Genomic DNA, 16,312 nt, shown 5'->3' with positions numbered 1-16,312 from the left:
GCCAAGTAATGAAGATACCGATTTCTAATCCAACAGCGCCACTGTGTGGTAAATTGTTTCAAGAAAAGACTCCTAATACCAACACGTTGCGCCTTTTGTATAATCACAAACAGAAACAAACACTACTTTATAGTGTATTAGCCATGCTGCACTACTTTGTTTTAATTTATTTAGCGATGAACTGGAAACAGATTTTTTGTTTAGCTTTATAGTTATGGTTCCAGCAAACTAAATGCATACTTTAATCATTTCATCAATTTTATGGGATTTTTCCCTTAAAATCATCATGTCGGTAATTAAAGTTCACCCCAAGTTATATATACAGTAGGTGCCTTTATGGTATTAAATATTGATTTGCTTTCTGCAGTGTCGTATCAAACGCATTACTGTTTCTAATGACAGAACTGACACCTCCACATACATGGACTTAATTATACATTACTTTACAAATGAAGAGAACTATTATCATAAACAATGAAAGTGACTTAGAATGGAGATAGAAATATAATAAAAACATGTCCTGCAGGAAATGTGAAATACTATAACGCTTTTTTGATGCTGTGGGTGGCTCTGAAAAGAGCCTTTGTGTTGGGTATGTGGGGATCTCTGCTCCTGGTCTCGGGGGTGAAGCTCACTTGCTGCTCTTGGCCGGTTTGTGGCTCTCGGTTTTCTTGGGCAGTAGCACGGCCTGGATGTTGGGCAGGACACCCCCCTGAGCGATGGTGACCCCTCCGAGCAGCCTGTTCAGCTCCTCGTCGTTCCGCACAGCGAGCTGCAGGTGCCGGGGGATGATGCGGGACTTCTTATTGTCCCGGGCGGCGTTACCGGCCAACTCCAGGATCTCAGCGGTCAGATACTCCAGCACTGCGGCCAAATAGACCGGGGCTCCGGCCCCCACACGCTGAGCATAATTTCCCTTCCGAAGCAGCCTGTGCACACGGCCGACTGGGAACTGCAGCCCAGCCCGAGATGAGCGAGTCTTGGCCTTAGCGCGAGTTTTCCCGCCTTGTTTGCCTCTTCCAGACATCGTGTATCACTCAGACAGCAGCTCGGGTAACAGGAGAAGTGACAAACCCCGCCCCCTGTGCCCTTATTTATACACTCTGACAGCAGCTGAACTCCTCTGTGATTGGTCAGTTTTGAAAACAGCCAATCAGTTCCATAATCCTGAAACCACCAAGCATCTAATTTGAAAGAAAACTGATGATGTCATAAACGGTCACATGATAAAGTCAGCCAATAGAAGAACAGAATGCTGGGGCTGCTAGTTTGCATAGGACTCCTATAAATAGAGCTGCTGGAAACCAAAACCAAAAACTAAGCCTGGCGAACCACAGGGTATACCGTACCGACCGGGCAACAGGAGCCAGAGGTGGTGGGACGGCTGTGATTGTTAACACACGGGTCAGCCATAATGAGATTGCACTACCACCCCTCCGGAGTATTGAAGCCACTGGAGTACAGCTAAAGACTGTAACAGGACCACTGCGACTAATTGCCACCTACTGCCCCCCTAAGGTGAAGCTACATTTGGGAGACTTGGAAGCTCTGCTGGACTCCACTGTCCCAACCATCATCGGGGGAGACCTAAATGCCAAACACCGGTGCTGGAACTCAAGGACAGCAAACTCCAGAGGACAAGCTCTTCTTGCTTACTCAAAGGAGAGTGACTTTGTAGTGGCTGGCCCTACAGAACCCACCCACTACCCAGGCACTGCAAGCCACACACCGGATGTCCTGGACATTGTCTTACTGAAGAACGTGAAACATTCTGTCCAGTTGGAAACCCTGGCGGAACTGACCTCAGACCACAACCCAGTTACCATTACTGTTGGCGACGAGATGGAAACCCACCAGCAAACACCCAGGTACAACTTCACCAGGGCGAACTGGAGCCTGTACAAAGAAGAGTTGAGCAACATCACAAACCCCCGCCCCTTGGACACCAACGGAGACATTGATGATGCTGTTAACAACTTTACTACCGCAGTCCAACATGCAATAGAGCACAGCGTCCCGAAACAGATGCCCAAACGCTGCTCCATCTACGACCTACCGAGCGGGATCAAGCAAGCGATTGCTGAGAAAAACAGGGCCCGACGCCAGTGGCAGAAGTTCCGCACACCTGACCTTCTGGTAAAGTACAACTCACATTTGCAGACTACTGCGACAGCAAATCAGCCAACACCGGGGGGAGAGGTGGGAGGCCGCAGCAGCCAAGCTGAAGGAATCCGACAACTCTGTTTGGAGAATGACCCGACGCCTGACCGGGAAGAAGGAGCCTAATCCACCTATCCAGGGCCAGACCCACCTGGCATGTAGCAACAAGGACAAGGCAGAGGTTCTCGCTGACACACTGGAGACAACTTTTAGGCCTAACCAAGCCAGCAAAATAGCACGGGAAGTTGAGCAAGGAGTTAACAGGCATCTTACCGAGCACCTACCAGAGACCGAAGCGGAAACCCTTGAAGGATGCACCAGGACTGAGATAACGCAACTTGCAGAAAAGCTGGCAAATGGCAAAGCACCAGGAAGTGACGGAATTACCAACCTGGCCATCAAGAAGCTTCCGCCGGCAGCCATGGAATGCCTCACAGAAATCTTCAATGCATGCATGCGGCTCCAGCACTTTCCTCAATCCTGGAAGGAAGCCAAGGTCATTGTATTTCCAAAGCCTGGAAAACCACTGAGGGATCCTGCAAACTACCGTCCGATAAGCCTGCTCTCTGGACTATCGAAACTCCTGGAGAAAGTTATTCTTACGCGCCTCCGCCACTTTGCCTCTGGTAAAAACATTCTACTAAAGGAGCAATTTGGATTCCGGAAGGACCACTCAACCAACCATCAGCTGCTGCGAGTCGTTGACATAATAAGCCATGGATTCAACATCCACAAATCAACTGGAGTTGTCTTCTTGGACGTGGCCAAAGCGTTTGACAGAGTTTGGCATGAAGGACTACTGCACAAAATGATCAACCTGAAATTCCCAAACTACCTGATTAAGCTGACTGCAAGCTACTTGCGGGAGCGCACATTCCACGTGGCTGTGCGGGAAGAGCTCTCAACAACACGCCCCATCCGCGCAGGCGTGCCACAGGGATCAGTCCTGGGACCTTTCCTGTTCAACCTCTTCATGAATGACATCCCCACAGACCTCCACAAGACTCAACTGGCACTCTACGCAGACGATGTGGCAGTCATCTCCCAGTCCTTCAGAAAGAAAGAAGTAGCTAAGAACATCCAGAAAGCACTAGACATGCTATCAACATGGTACAGCGACTGGCAAGTAGGACTGAACTCCAGCAAGACTACAGCTACACTGTTTACCAAAAAGAGGATCAAGGCACACCCGCCAATCACCCTCAACGGAGAGGCTGTCAAATGGGAGCCAAACAGCTCTTACCTAGGTGTAATCCTAGATAGCAAACTAAGCTGGAGAAACCACATTGAGAAGATTCAACAGAAGGCAACAACCAAGCTGGCAGCACTGTACCCTCTGCTGAAGACAAGGACCATGCCCATCAAGAGCAAAGTCAATGTGATCAAGGCGACCATTAGACCCACAATGACATACGCCTCCCCGGTGTGGAGTGGTTGCCACCAACATCAAAGATCATCTCTCCAAAAATTACAGAACAAGGCGCTGCGGATTGCGTCCAACGCTCCACTTCCTACAAGAATAGCAGACCTTCATAGGGAACTGGGTATCGAGATGTTAGATGAACATCTAAAGAAGCTCAACAAGAAATTCTACAAGGAACTGGACCAGAACTCAAACCCGCTGATCAAGAAGCTTGCTGCGATCTCTGCAAACCCATTTGACCGCTACCCAAGACCCATCACAGCGCTGAACCTGTGAAACCAACTCAACTGTGGCAAGTAACACAGATCAAGAAGCATCCTAAAGAGTGCGACAATACACTCAACAAGAGAACTTGGAGTAATGAGGCTCAAGCCTCGGTATCCAATATCACCACTGACAGATTTAATCTGTCAGTCAGAACAGAACGGTCAGTTAGGTGACATTGTTTCTCTGCTGTTTGGAGAGAAAGCATTGCCCGACATGCCTGAACCAGCCAAGTCTGCGCCAGCGGCCAAGAAGGGCTCTAAGAAAGCCGTGACCAAGACCCAGAAGAAGGATGGGAAGAAGCGTAGGAAGAGCAGGAAGGAAAGTTACGCCATCTACGTGTACAAAGTGCTGAAGCAGGTTCACCCTGACACCGGCATCTCCTCCAAGGCCATGGGCATCATGAACTCCTTTGTGAATGATATCTTCGAGCGCATCGCAGGGGAATCGTCCCGTCTGGCTAATTACAACAAGCGCTCGACCATCACTTCCCGGGAGATCCAGACCGCTGTGCGCCTGCTGCTGCCGGGAGAGCTGGCCAAGCACGCCGTGTCCGAGGGCACCAAGGCGGTCACCAAGTACACCAGCGCCAAGTAACCCCGATCTCATCACTGACCCACAAACACAAAGGCTCTTCTAAGAGCCACCCACTTTATCACTGTAAGAGATATGCTCATATGTCATCTGTGCTCGGGATAAAAGGGAAGTGTTCTATTATACATTGCACTTTCTCAGTTATTTGCTTTTGTAGCTATTATATATTATAAAGTATCTTATGTGATGTATTTTTAGCTCTTTCAGGCTTCCTACCCAGCCACGTGTTCGCTGTAGTTGTGTTGTTTTGTTAGTAAGAGGCGGGAGAACCGCAGACAAAGTGACAATCGCCGAGAATCCCCTTCAGATAATCTGCAGTTCACACACATCCCACAGGGTGGCGCTGCTGTGTTAGTAATGGAGTTCGTGCTCGGGAAGTGGGATTTGGGGTTAATAACCTGCGATTATTTTCCCTCATGTACTTTTTTTGAGCCTCACTAAAATACAGATTATATGTGCACGTGTCAGAATAAGTGTGCATGAAATGATGCCCTCACACCCGCATGGTATATACCGCATCTGATCGGGGGAAAGTTCTAGTGCAGTTTGGGATTAGTAACAGACCATGCAATCCGTGTTTGCCACATGCGTTAGATACGAGCACATGCATTTGCATTATCAGAATTGGCCTTTTATCGTTTGTCGCACATTTTTTATTCCATTTACATAAATGTAACAAGTGATATTTCTCATTGTCCTGTTGGGTTGGACATTAATTTAGAAATCGGTCAAATCTGCATTAAATAGGTTGGGATGTGTTACATTAAAGGCTTCTATTGTCACCTTGTTCATACTGTTATCAGGGATTGCACCTTTTTAGTATAAAAACAAGGCTGAGCAACATGTGTTCCCTCAGATTTCAGTAGCAGTTGATGTGGTTTTGTGATAACTTGTCAGAACTCTAAATCGCAAATATTTATCACGTCCTGTTTTTTTTAATCCTAATACCACACAAAAAAAAGCAACACAAATATACAGAGAATGTAAAAAGGGCCAAAGGATTTAATATCTGCCATTCACACACAGACCACACGGTGGCGGTATTGCTTTGGCAATAACATGTATCCCGGAGACCTGGATTTCTCACATGATCTGAATCAGGTTTCACCCCCAGATAGTTCTGTGACACACTGCACGTTGTGTGGCTTCCCTTAATAGAATTGGTGTGAATTAAGTCCAAATCAATAGGACTCTGACATTGCTGCATCATTCTTGATACATTTAGGTTTAATCCCTTGAATAGCCCATAATGTAATGAAAAACATTGAGTAAAATCCTGAATTTGCAAAATGATCACTGAGCAAAACACACAAATACATGTACAGGTGCTGAGACTGCCAGAGATGCCACAGTCCCCATAACATCTATAGAGGGAGAAAGGCAGCAAAACACAAATGTATAACTCGCATTAATAAGAAACACTTGGGCTGTTCCTTCACTATCCCAACATCACTTGTGAAACTTTTACATCTATTCAATTACTGTCTCTATTCTAAATCCGAGCTCCGTAATATTCATTCAAAGATCCCATGTTATTCCAGTCACATTGTTTTGCACAGTTTGGTTGCCTCATTCCTCTGCCCTTAGTTATCATTACACTCAATGGGATCTGCCCAAAGTAATCATGGCCGCCGAGTGCATCGTCTATCATCTCTATGGTGACCGAGACTCTTTTTAATGCGCATGCGCAGTAAGGTCTCCATTGCAATACATTACTATGCATGTCCCTGACTCCCAGCTTCACTTCCCCGGAACTACATCTCCCGTGATCCCCCGCGCACCGGGCTTTAGTTCGGAGGCTGCACGGTGGGTGAATGTGGTTCATGTAATAAGACGGAGGAGCAAGAGGAGAAGCAGCGGCGGCCATGTACCTAGTGCTGTGCGGAGGGGGTGGGAGGAGGTGGGGTAAGGGCTCTGTGATAGCTTTCTATGTGACCTCATAGTTTAATGTCATCCATCATTGTCAGGAGGATAATGATTTCTCTGCTAATTAGTCTCCACAAATCACCCACTGTAAGGTGATCCTGGTTAGGCAGCTTATCCCATCATCGTCACTACAGACACATAATGGTGAGATGGAGAAGTGAATGGACTCATTATACAAATCTGTTATCTGAGATGTAGGTTTTGCCTTTTTATTTATATTTATTTTTATATTACATTTTATTTTGAATTCCTCAATGTTTCCTCTTATGGAGAAACACTGACATAACATCGTATTTGAAACCTCTTAGAAAACTCTTATTTTTATAGGAGCTGTTTATCCTTAATCACAGCAACATTGGGGAGTAGCACAACCATAAACTAGGAACCTGTGGGTGTGCAAAATATCTCCCCCTCCCCACCCCAAAATAGTGGGGTTTAAAAACTCCCAATAACACGTTTCTATTTGATTTTCCATTGTCTAGGAAACGTAACCTTGAGAAACGAGATGCCAACGGTCTACTGTACATGCAAAGCCCAGGAGAGAAACAGACGCACTCCCAGGAAAAGATCCGGCCCTCATCTCACAGCTGGTCCTGGGGAGGTGAATATTATTTGCAGGTTGTGATATCAGTCACAGGAGACAAGGACACTTAACATCGGGAACACACACACACACACACACACACACACACTTTGAATCAGTTTGGGCACAAACTCACCCAAACAGGGAATCCTTTCTCAACTAGGTGCCAGGCGCCGCTTCCAAGGCTAACCCGGGAGGCTTCCACGCTCCGTCCGCTGTGGGTAGCGCAGTAATCCAGGGATGATATTTGCACTATAGCAAGTTCAAATCGCCTGCTCGCCTCCACTTACACGCCTCACTTTGGTTTATCTCCGGCACAAACCTCGGATGGCATAGTAATGAGAAATTGGCAGCTCTTTACAGGGTATATTTCACAGAACATGTATATGCATTTAGCATAGGGACCTGCTATTGAGACTTACCTTGAAGTTGGTTACCAAGCTTGGCATTATTTGATCAAAGGATGTAACCAAAAGTCTCCTTTGTCTTCTAGATTTAGTTTTCACTATGTATATTTATTTCCCCATTTATTGCTACCCAATGATTGAAGTGCAGGGAGTAACTTTCTGTCTTTACATAGGTTACCTGTCTTAATAGCAAAGCATGGAAGACGGGGTGCTGACTAATCACCGAGCAGAGGCTCGTCTGATCGGCCAATCCGGGACACAGGAGGTGACTGTGCCCCTAAGACACCCCACAGAGGTGGGTTTGAAGAGGTGTGGGAAATTCAAACTGACAAATAGAAATTGTACCTACGGGGCTTATACCCAGCAACGGTTCCCCAAGACAACCCAATATATCCCTCAGAGATAGGCGCCTCAGAATCTGGACTGAACAATAGCGCCACTCGGTGAGACATTGTTCCCCAGACCTGAGTCAGCGCTCCTCCCCACTCCTAACAATGGCTGGGGCACTTCCCCACCCACATTCCTGATAGCAGGACCCTATCTCTGTGTGTGCAGGCTCGCTGAGTGATTACCAGTCCTGCACACATGGGCAGCAGCAAAACATACTCATTCTAATCAGGGAGGTACATAAACCCAATCACATTATTCTCTGGGATACTGGGTTAACCCCCTGAGGATCCCTTAAGATAGGTAGGGACAATGGGTTAACCTTTATTAATATGATCCCCATTGGCCCATCTTTTAATCATTGTCTTATAATCGGAAATTAGCAATTACACCAGACAGAATAAGGCACAGGGGAGAGGAATATACACTGGCGATAATTGTGCTATGGTAAAACAATGATGTGGTAAATTATGGTACAATGCACAGTTATGAAAAGTTTGAGCTATCATTACATATCCTTATAGGAAATGTAGGATTATGTTGCAAAGTTACCACACTTCTTCATGCCTCAGAAATCTAAAAAAAAACTATAGGAAGTGCATAGAAACTACAATAATAAGCAGGATAGTGGTATAATTGGAAGTATGTCTCCCTGAATGCCCTTCAACAAACAAATATAAGTCTCACCTAATGCACAATTACAATGTTGTTTTGGTTCAGTCTCCATAATAGGCCATAGGGGACTTTCGATGCCAAGTAATCCGCCCCACTTGTTGAAGTATCTTGAGCTGTTCTGAGTTCAAAAAGTATTTGTCTGCATTATAACAGTTGTGATCAAGCTCTTGGAATGTCCATACCCCTTGGACGTATTGTCGTCTCTCTGACAGGGTAATGAAGCTTGTATGTAATACAACACATTCATTGTAAATGGCATTTATAATTGAAGGTGTGCTGCTGAAGATTACACGGTCTACCGGCAATACTCAATCTCCATTGTGGAAGTCAACAAGCAGTACCAGTGCTACTACAAATAGGGGTCAGCAGCTCTCGCCAGCCAGGAAACAATTGGTTGCCAAATCGGCATTGCATGGTGTCTGTGAGTATGCCTCAATACAACTGTATCTGTGTATGATGTGCATCTGTAACGTAGTTGGCTGACCACTGGGATATGGAAATCTATGCCACACTTTACTTGCTGCATTGCACATAAACCTTATTTACCTCTGTCTGAGACAACACACCCAGTTGTGGATATTGCAAGAGCTTGATGGGGACGTGTTTTCTGCATATGCATTGTCATGACCCGCATGCAGATCACACCATTTCTAGGGATACTAGGGGGACGAGGTAATAGTACAGGCCTAGCCCAATAGAAATTAAAAGGGGAAAACATAGAACATAAACTCTTACTAGAGTTCATGATGTCGCTTAAGCTTGCTTATCCTGTGGATAAGTTCTTGCAGACTGTGAGGCCTCTGGAACTAAGAAAGGCTTGGGTGAGGACCTCCAGCAGCTGGAGCATGTTGCTTTAAAACAGTCAACAAACGGTTCCACCGGACGCAGAGTTTCTCTGATTCTCTGGAAGTCTTGCTGGGCTTATATAGGTTTGGTTCTCATACAAAACCATGGAGAGGGGGCGGCTAGGCCATTCAGCATTGTCTCTTTAATCAGCTGTCCAATCCGGAGAGTGTTTGAAGCTGAGATGGACCATGCACACACATGATTATGGCCAGTGTTCGACAAATGCAACCCCCGATCGCCCGGAGGAGTGCATTTAACCCCCTGTAGAGTGCTGTTGCTGTGCTGTGGCTCATTTCAGGATGCCGGGACACGATCAAGCGGGTCACCTAGCAACGCGGGACGCCGGAAGGATAGCCCAGCCGAAGACATCCCTTGGAGGCACTGCAGTGACGCTACACCACACACCAACGCAGGCGCATACAGGCACGCCCTCCCCCACTAAGGATCTCCTAGCAACTGCCGGGACCAGAGGCGGAGAGAGGCCTGGAGATTGTGGCTTTAGCTGAATGTGTCTGCGGAGCGGCGCTGTGTGGCTGGAGGAAGTGCTACTCGTGTTGCTGCTGCTTCCGTGTGTATCGCGGGCAAGGCGGACGGTGGCAGCCCCCCAGGCTGGATTTCCTCACTCTCATGGCAGGTAAGAGAGTGGGGGGGGGGAGATGGAGATGAAGCATACCACTCCAGTGAGCCGGCTTCAGACATAAGAGCATCCACCCGGTCACTGCTGTATTTCATCTCCTGTCGGCACCGCTGATAAGAGGGAGAGGGAGGAATTTGAGAGGGCGGACACTCGCTCTCGCTTAGGGGAGGGGTTTGGTGTCTGTGTGTGTGTAAGTGGCAGAGAGAGAGTGTGGTTGTGTGTGAGGAGGGAGATGCAGCATACCAGAGTGGAGTGTGTAAGTGGGAGTGTGTGTGTGTGTAAGTGGGGGAGTGTGTGTGTGTGGGAGAGTGTATGTGTAAGTTGAAGTCTCGCCCTCTGTCTCGCCCTCTGTCTTGCCCTCGCGCTAATAATAGGGGGTGGGGGACAATGGTTGCACAGTATATGGGTAACAGTTTCACACAGGGATGTGGGGGTTAGTGGATGTCTCTCAGCCTGTGCAGGTGCTGACATAGTGTGCAGCCAGTTCTGCTGTGGTTTCATCTTCTCCCAGGAGGATCGCTATTTTTTGGTTCTCCTCTATATTATTAAAGTTCTGGATAAGTGCAGTGAGTTTCTCTAGGTGGGCACTCCTCATTTCAGAGTATTGTGTGCAACGCAACAGGAAGTGTGTTTCATCTTCTACCTCTCCTAGCTCACATCTTTGGCACAGTCTCATCTCCTGCGGCTTCCAGTTCTGTCTGTGTCTGCCTGTTTCTATTTCTAGGCTGTGGGCACTTATTCTGTACTGGCCCAGGGTCTGTCTCTGCTTTGGGTCTTTTACCTTCAGTAGGTAGGGTGCCAGAGTGTATTCTCTCTGTAGGCTGTGGTAGGTTTCCAGCTTCTTTGAGCGCTGGATTTCATTGTCCCACCTAGTCACATACCGCTTCTTCATTTCGTTGGCGATTAAGTTGATTTATTTTTTCGGCAGGTTGTTGATCTGTGTGGGGTTTTGTCCTTGGAGTGAGAGGACAAGTTATTTGATGGCACAGGGTTTAGTGAGGAGGTCCTGGCTTCTCATTGCTCTGTAGCAGTAAGACTGTGGATGGCTGGTGTTTAGGTGGGCCCAGCATGTCAGTGCTCTCTTCTGTCCAGTGAGCAGTAGAGGAAAGCGGCCCAGCTCAGCCCGGCATGCATTGTTTGATGTACTCCTGTGTACTTGGCGAAGGTGTTTTGCAGAATTCCAGATGCAGTATTTCTGTTGGGCTGGTATCCCATTTTGTGGAGTCTGGGAATGTTACAGGGCCGCACACCTTGCTGCCATACAGAAGGATGGGTGTGATGATGCTGTTGAATATTTTCATCCAGATTCGTATTGGTGGTTTGAGGTGGTACATCTGTTTCCCTATTGTGTAGAATGCTCTGCGGGCCTTCTCCTTCAGTGTATTTATGGCCAGGCTGAATTTCCCTGATGAGCTGATTGTTAGACCTAGGTATGTGTAACTCGCTGTCTGTTCCAGTGCATTGTCGTCCAGTGTGAATTGCGATATGGTTGGATGTTTTTTATATTTTTTCTGGAATACCATTATTTTGTTTTTTTCTAGGTTCACAGAGTGCCCAGGTCTGGCTGAATTTTTCTAGTATTGCCAGTTTCTGTTGGAGGCCTTGTTCTGTTGGAGACAGCAGGAGCAGGTCGTCTGTGTATAGTAGAGACTTAATCTCAGTTCCAGCCAAGTTGAGCCCAGGTGCTGAGGAGGATACTAGGGCTGCTGTAAGCTCATTGATGTAAATGTTAAAAAGTGTGGGACTCAGACTGCAGCCCTGTCTAACTCCACGGCCTTGATGGAAGAAGTCTGTCCTTTAGTTATTAACTTTCACGCAGCCTTTGTTTTCAGAGTACATACTTTTGATTGTGTCGTATGTTCTCCCCCCTATTCCGCTCTCTAGTATTTTCAGCAATAGGCCTGGCTGCCAGATGGAGTCAAAGGCTTTTTTGAAGTCCACAAAGCAAGCAAAGATTTTGCCCTTGTTGGTGTTGTGGACGTGCTTATTAATCAGGCTGTGTAGGGTATAGATGTGATCCGTGGTGCAGTGGTTTGGCAGGACGCCTGTCTGGCTCTTACTCAGTACACTGCTCTGTCAGGAAGGTGAGGCTTCTGCTGTTCAAGATGCTGTTGAACAGTTTCCCCAGGGTGCTGCTGACACGGATTCCTCTGTAATTGGATGGGTCCAGCCTGTCTCCTTTCTTGTGCATAGGGGTTATCAGTCCTTTGTTCCATAGTTCAGGGAAGTAGCCAGTAGTCAGGACCAGGTTGAACATTTTCAGTATTGCTTCTTGTATAGATGGATTGTTTGGGTCTCTGTGTTTTTGGTTTGATATTGTTTGCAGGCTTTTTCTAAGGGTGTTGCGTTCCTTATCGAACCATTTTTCTTTGATTTTGTCATTTGTTGTTGGTCTGTTAGGGATAGTTTTTTTTCAGGTTTGATATTTTTGCTATTAGATGGAATATTTTGCTGAGATTTCTTACTGCCCGGTTTATATCATGTTTGTTCTGCTCCCTGCCCCCCTCTGCCGCACTCTGCCGCACCCTGCCCCCCTCTGCCACACCCTGCCCCCCTCTGCCGCACCCTGCCCCCTTCTGCCGCACCCTGCCCCCTTCTGCCGCACCCTGCCCCCTTCTGCCGCACCCTGCCCCCCTCTGCCGCACTCTGCCCCCCTCTGCCTACCTCTCTCTACCTCTATCTACCTCTCTGTCTCTGTCTCTCTGTCTCTGTCTCTCTCTGTCTCTCTGTCTCTGTCTCTCTCTGTCTCTCTCTGTTCTCTCTCTGTCTCTCTCTGTCTCTCTCTGTCTCTCTCTGTCTCTCTCTGTCTCTCTCTCTCTCTCTCTCTCTGTCTCTCTCTCTCTCTCTCTCTCTCTCTCTCTCTCTGTCTCTCTCTCTGTCTCTCTCTCTGTCTCTCTCTCTGTCTCTCTCTCTGCATCTCTCTCTGTCTCTCTCTCTGTCTCTCTCTCTGCATCTCTCTCTGTCTCTCTCTCTGCATCTCTCTCTCTCTGCATCTCTCTCTCTCTCTGCATCTCTCTCTCTCTGCATCTCCCTCTCTCTGCATCTCTCTCTCTCTGCATCTCTCTCTCTCTCTGCATCTCTCTCTCTCTCTGCATCTCTCTCTCTCTCTGCATCTCTCTCTCTCTCTGCATCTCTCTCTCTCTCTGCATCTCTCTCTCTCTCTGCATCTCTCTCTCTCTCTGCATCTCTCTCTCCATCTCTCTCTCTCTCTCTCTCTCTCTCTCTCTCTCTCTCTCTCTCTCTCTCTCTCTCTCTCTCTCTCTCTCTCTCTCTCTCTCTCTCTCTCTCTCCCGCCCCCTCTCTCTCTCTCTCTCCCGCCCCCTCTGTCTGTCTCTCTCTCTCTCTCTGCCCCCTCTGTCTCTCTGTCTCTCTGTCTCTCTGCCCCCTCTGTCTCTCTGTCTCTCTGTCTCTCTGCCCCCTCTGTCTCTCTGTCTCTCTCACTCTCCTATACCTGGACATTGAAAGACTGCGGATCTCTCTCTGTGTCTCTCTCTCTCTCTGTATTTCCCCCTCTGTCTCTCTCTCTCTCTGCCGCCCCCCTCTGTCTCTCTCTCTGCCGCCCCCTCTCTCTTTCCCTCTCTCCCTTTCCCCCTCTCTCCCTTTCCCTCTGTGTCTGTGTCTCTTTCTCTCACTCCCGCCCCCTCTGTCTCTCTCTGTATTTCCCCCTCTGTCTCTCTCTCTCTCTGCCGCCCCCTCTGTCTCTCTCTCTGCCGCCCCCTCTCTCTTTCTCTCTGCCGCCCCCTCTCTCTTTCCCTCTCTCCCTTTCCCCCTCTCTCCCTTTCCCTCTGTGTCTGTGTCTCTCTCTCACTCCCGCCCCCCTCTGTCTCTCTCTCTCCCGCCCCCTCTGTCTCTCTCTCTCTCCCGCCCCCTCTGTCTCTCTCTCTCCCGCCCCCTCTGTCTCTCTCTCTCTCCCGCCCCCCTCTGTCTCTCTCTCTCTCCCGCCCCCTCTGTCTCTCTCTCTCCCGCCCCCTCTGTCTCTCTCTCTATCTGCCCCCTCTGTCTCTCTGTCTCTCTGTCTCTCAGTCTCTCTGCCCCCTCTGTCTCTCTGTCTTTCTCACTCTCCTATACTTCTTTCTTCCAGATCTGACTCAAGCTTCACACGGGAGACATTGGAATCCCTCCTAACCCAGAAGACAGGTAGAGAACACCTCCCCTCCAACATATAACATTGCGGGAATGAGGGTAGCTGGACATTGAAAGACTTCGGATCAGGTAAGATTCCAGGTGAGATTGCTGCTTTAGATATTGTGAAGCGGGGACGTCCAGACACTGCTTAAAGGGTGCAGGAAACTAGTCATTCACACCTGGCTTTTTTTTCTAAATCTGACATATACATACACACACAGATACAGATATACACACACATACACACACATATACACACATACACTTAACAAGGACTAATTGTAGTATAATGTAATACAATAAATAAACTTATGTCAACAACGAATGTTGTTCTTACTAGGAATTTATTCAAAACATTTTTTAAAGCGGGCCTGGGGGTGGGACTAGTGGTGGGGCGAGACAAGGGCAGGGCTAGGTGGAGAGTAGATTTTTTTGGTCCGGCAAGTAGATTTTTGGGTGATTTGATGACCACTGATTATGGCTATTCACACTGCCCAGAGCGCAGGGCCAGGAGTGGTGGTTGCTGTGCAACATCTGCACTGTGATTGGTCACAAGGTAATCTATGTAAGGGGATAGGGACCTTCGAGACCTCTCTGGTGCAATATGTGGCAGAGAACGTTCAAATTCTCCACTTTCAAAATCCTGCTCTCTGCTTCTCCGGCAACTCGGCACAGAAGCACTTATAATGTCCCACTCGGTTAGACTCCCAGTTCGGTTTCAGGTGTCTCCAGCACAGCCTCGGAGCACACCACTTAGTTCACTTCCACGCTAGGATCAGACAGACCTGGCACTCTGATCAGGTTCCACTAACATAGATACACCCCGGCCATATGAAATTTGTTATAGGGTAAATTACAACTGTAACGGGAGACCAGAACTTTCAATACAGGACACAATAGTTGAATAAACAAAAATGTATATCTTGCAAACATACAAAACACACCATGTACACTCACCAACTGGGCCTGGAGGAGAATATAGACTGAACTATGTGCAGGGGCCTGCTTTAGCTCCTCCTCCTGCTTCTCTGTGCAATTTGACCAATAGCACTTTCAAAAAACCAGCCAGTCGCGTCTCAGATCAACTCCAAAACTTGTCTGGTACTCTGATTGGCTGCTCCCCTTACATAGCCCTCGGTTGCCTATTGTTTCCATGGAGCAGGGGCCACCGGCCAATCAAAGGGCATATTGTGACGGTGCAGCCAATCAAAGGACAAGAGCTCGCCAGGCTGCACCAATCATATAAGGGGCCGGCTTAAGGACTTTAGGGCGCCCATCGTGGAGTGAGCGTCTGGCGAGCGAGAAATTCAAACTGACCATTGGAAATCGTGCTATGGGGCTCAGACCCGGCAATGGCTCCCTGGCCAGCCCCATACATCCCGCTGGGTAGGTGCCTTAGCGTCTCGGGTAAACAAAGGGTCTGCACTGCCGAGAACCAGTTCTCCGTACCTGAATCACAACCCTTCCCCACTCACCATAGTCAAGGTACTAAGCCGCTCCCGATCTCTGACACAAACCGGCATTTCTCTGCATGCATCTTAGCTAAGTGAATTACTGTGTCTGCATGCAGAGAAATGCTAACACAAAAGGACAGTGCTGGTTGCCTTACTAACTGTATGGGAACAATCCCTGTTCCCCAAGACACAGTTTCCCCCCTTCCAAATATCACACAGTGATATAGCTCTCATCTGGAATAGGTTACACACAATACTTTACATTCCAGGCAAAATGTGCCTTACAGAGGTGACCATTACACACGGCTTTGTGGCAGCCAGACGGGCTTCACCTTTATTATGTGAGGGGTGCTGCACTGGAACCAATCAACAAACTGGTCAATGGTAGCAGCGGCTACAGGCGGGAGCTCGGCAATGGATTCCCCGGATAGCAGAATATCCCCCGCTGGGCTTGGTGCCGTTATATCTGGAGGAACATTCAAATACTCCGATTTTCAGGCAGATGCCTCCCCTCCTCCGCCCCCCCCCCCCCGAGTTGTGTGCAGGGCTAGTAACTCCTCTATGGACATGGCCTTAGCCAGCATGCGCACACAGAAATCTGGGTTTGTTATCCAAATGGGGGTGGGTGAAGTGCTTAAGACATTGTTAGTCAGGAGGGGTGTGTACTCTGGTTTAGGGAACGATGGCTCGAGGAGCGGAGCCTTTGTTCATCCCAGACTCTTAGTAGTCTTTCTCTGTGGTAGGTATCAGGCCGGCCCTGGGAGCCGTTGCTGGGTATTGGCCCTGTCGGCATGATTCCTGGTGGTCATTTTGAATTTCCCATTGTGCTTA

General features: G+C 48.1%; 2 protein-coding genes across 2 annotated transcripts; one reads left to right on the top strand and one right to left on the bottom strand.

Annotated features, from left to right (window-relative positions):
- Positions 1-631: 631 nt before the first annotated feature.
- LOC142473877 (histone H2A type 1-like) lies at positions 632-1,027 on the bottom strand. The gene has a single exon (XM_075580819.1). The coding sequence runs from the start codon at positions 1,025-1,027 to the stop codon at positions 632-634; it is 396 nt and encodes a 131-aa protein (XP_075436934.1).
- Positions 1,028-4,063: 3,036 nt separating this feature from the next.
- Positions 4,064-4,444, top strand: LOC142473876 (histone H2B 1.1-like). Its single transcript, XM_075580818.1, has one exon. It carries the CDS (start codon positions 4,064-4,066, stop codon positions 4,442-4,444), a length of 381 nt encoding a protein of 126 aa, XP_075436933.1.
- Positions 4,445-16,312: the final 11,868 nt, after the last annotated feature.

Source organism: Ascaphus truei (assembly GCF_040206685.1).
Source record: "Ascaphus truei isolate aAscTru1 chromosome 12 unlocalized genomic scaffold, aAscTru1.hap1 SUPER_12_unloc_8, whole genome shotgun sequence".
Lineage (NCBI taxonomy): Eukaryota > Metazoa > Chordata > Amphibia > Anura > Ascaphidae > Ascaphus > Ascaphus truei.
This window is presented reverse-complemented; position numbering and strand designations above follow the sequence as displayed.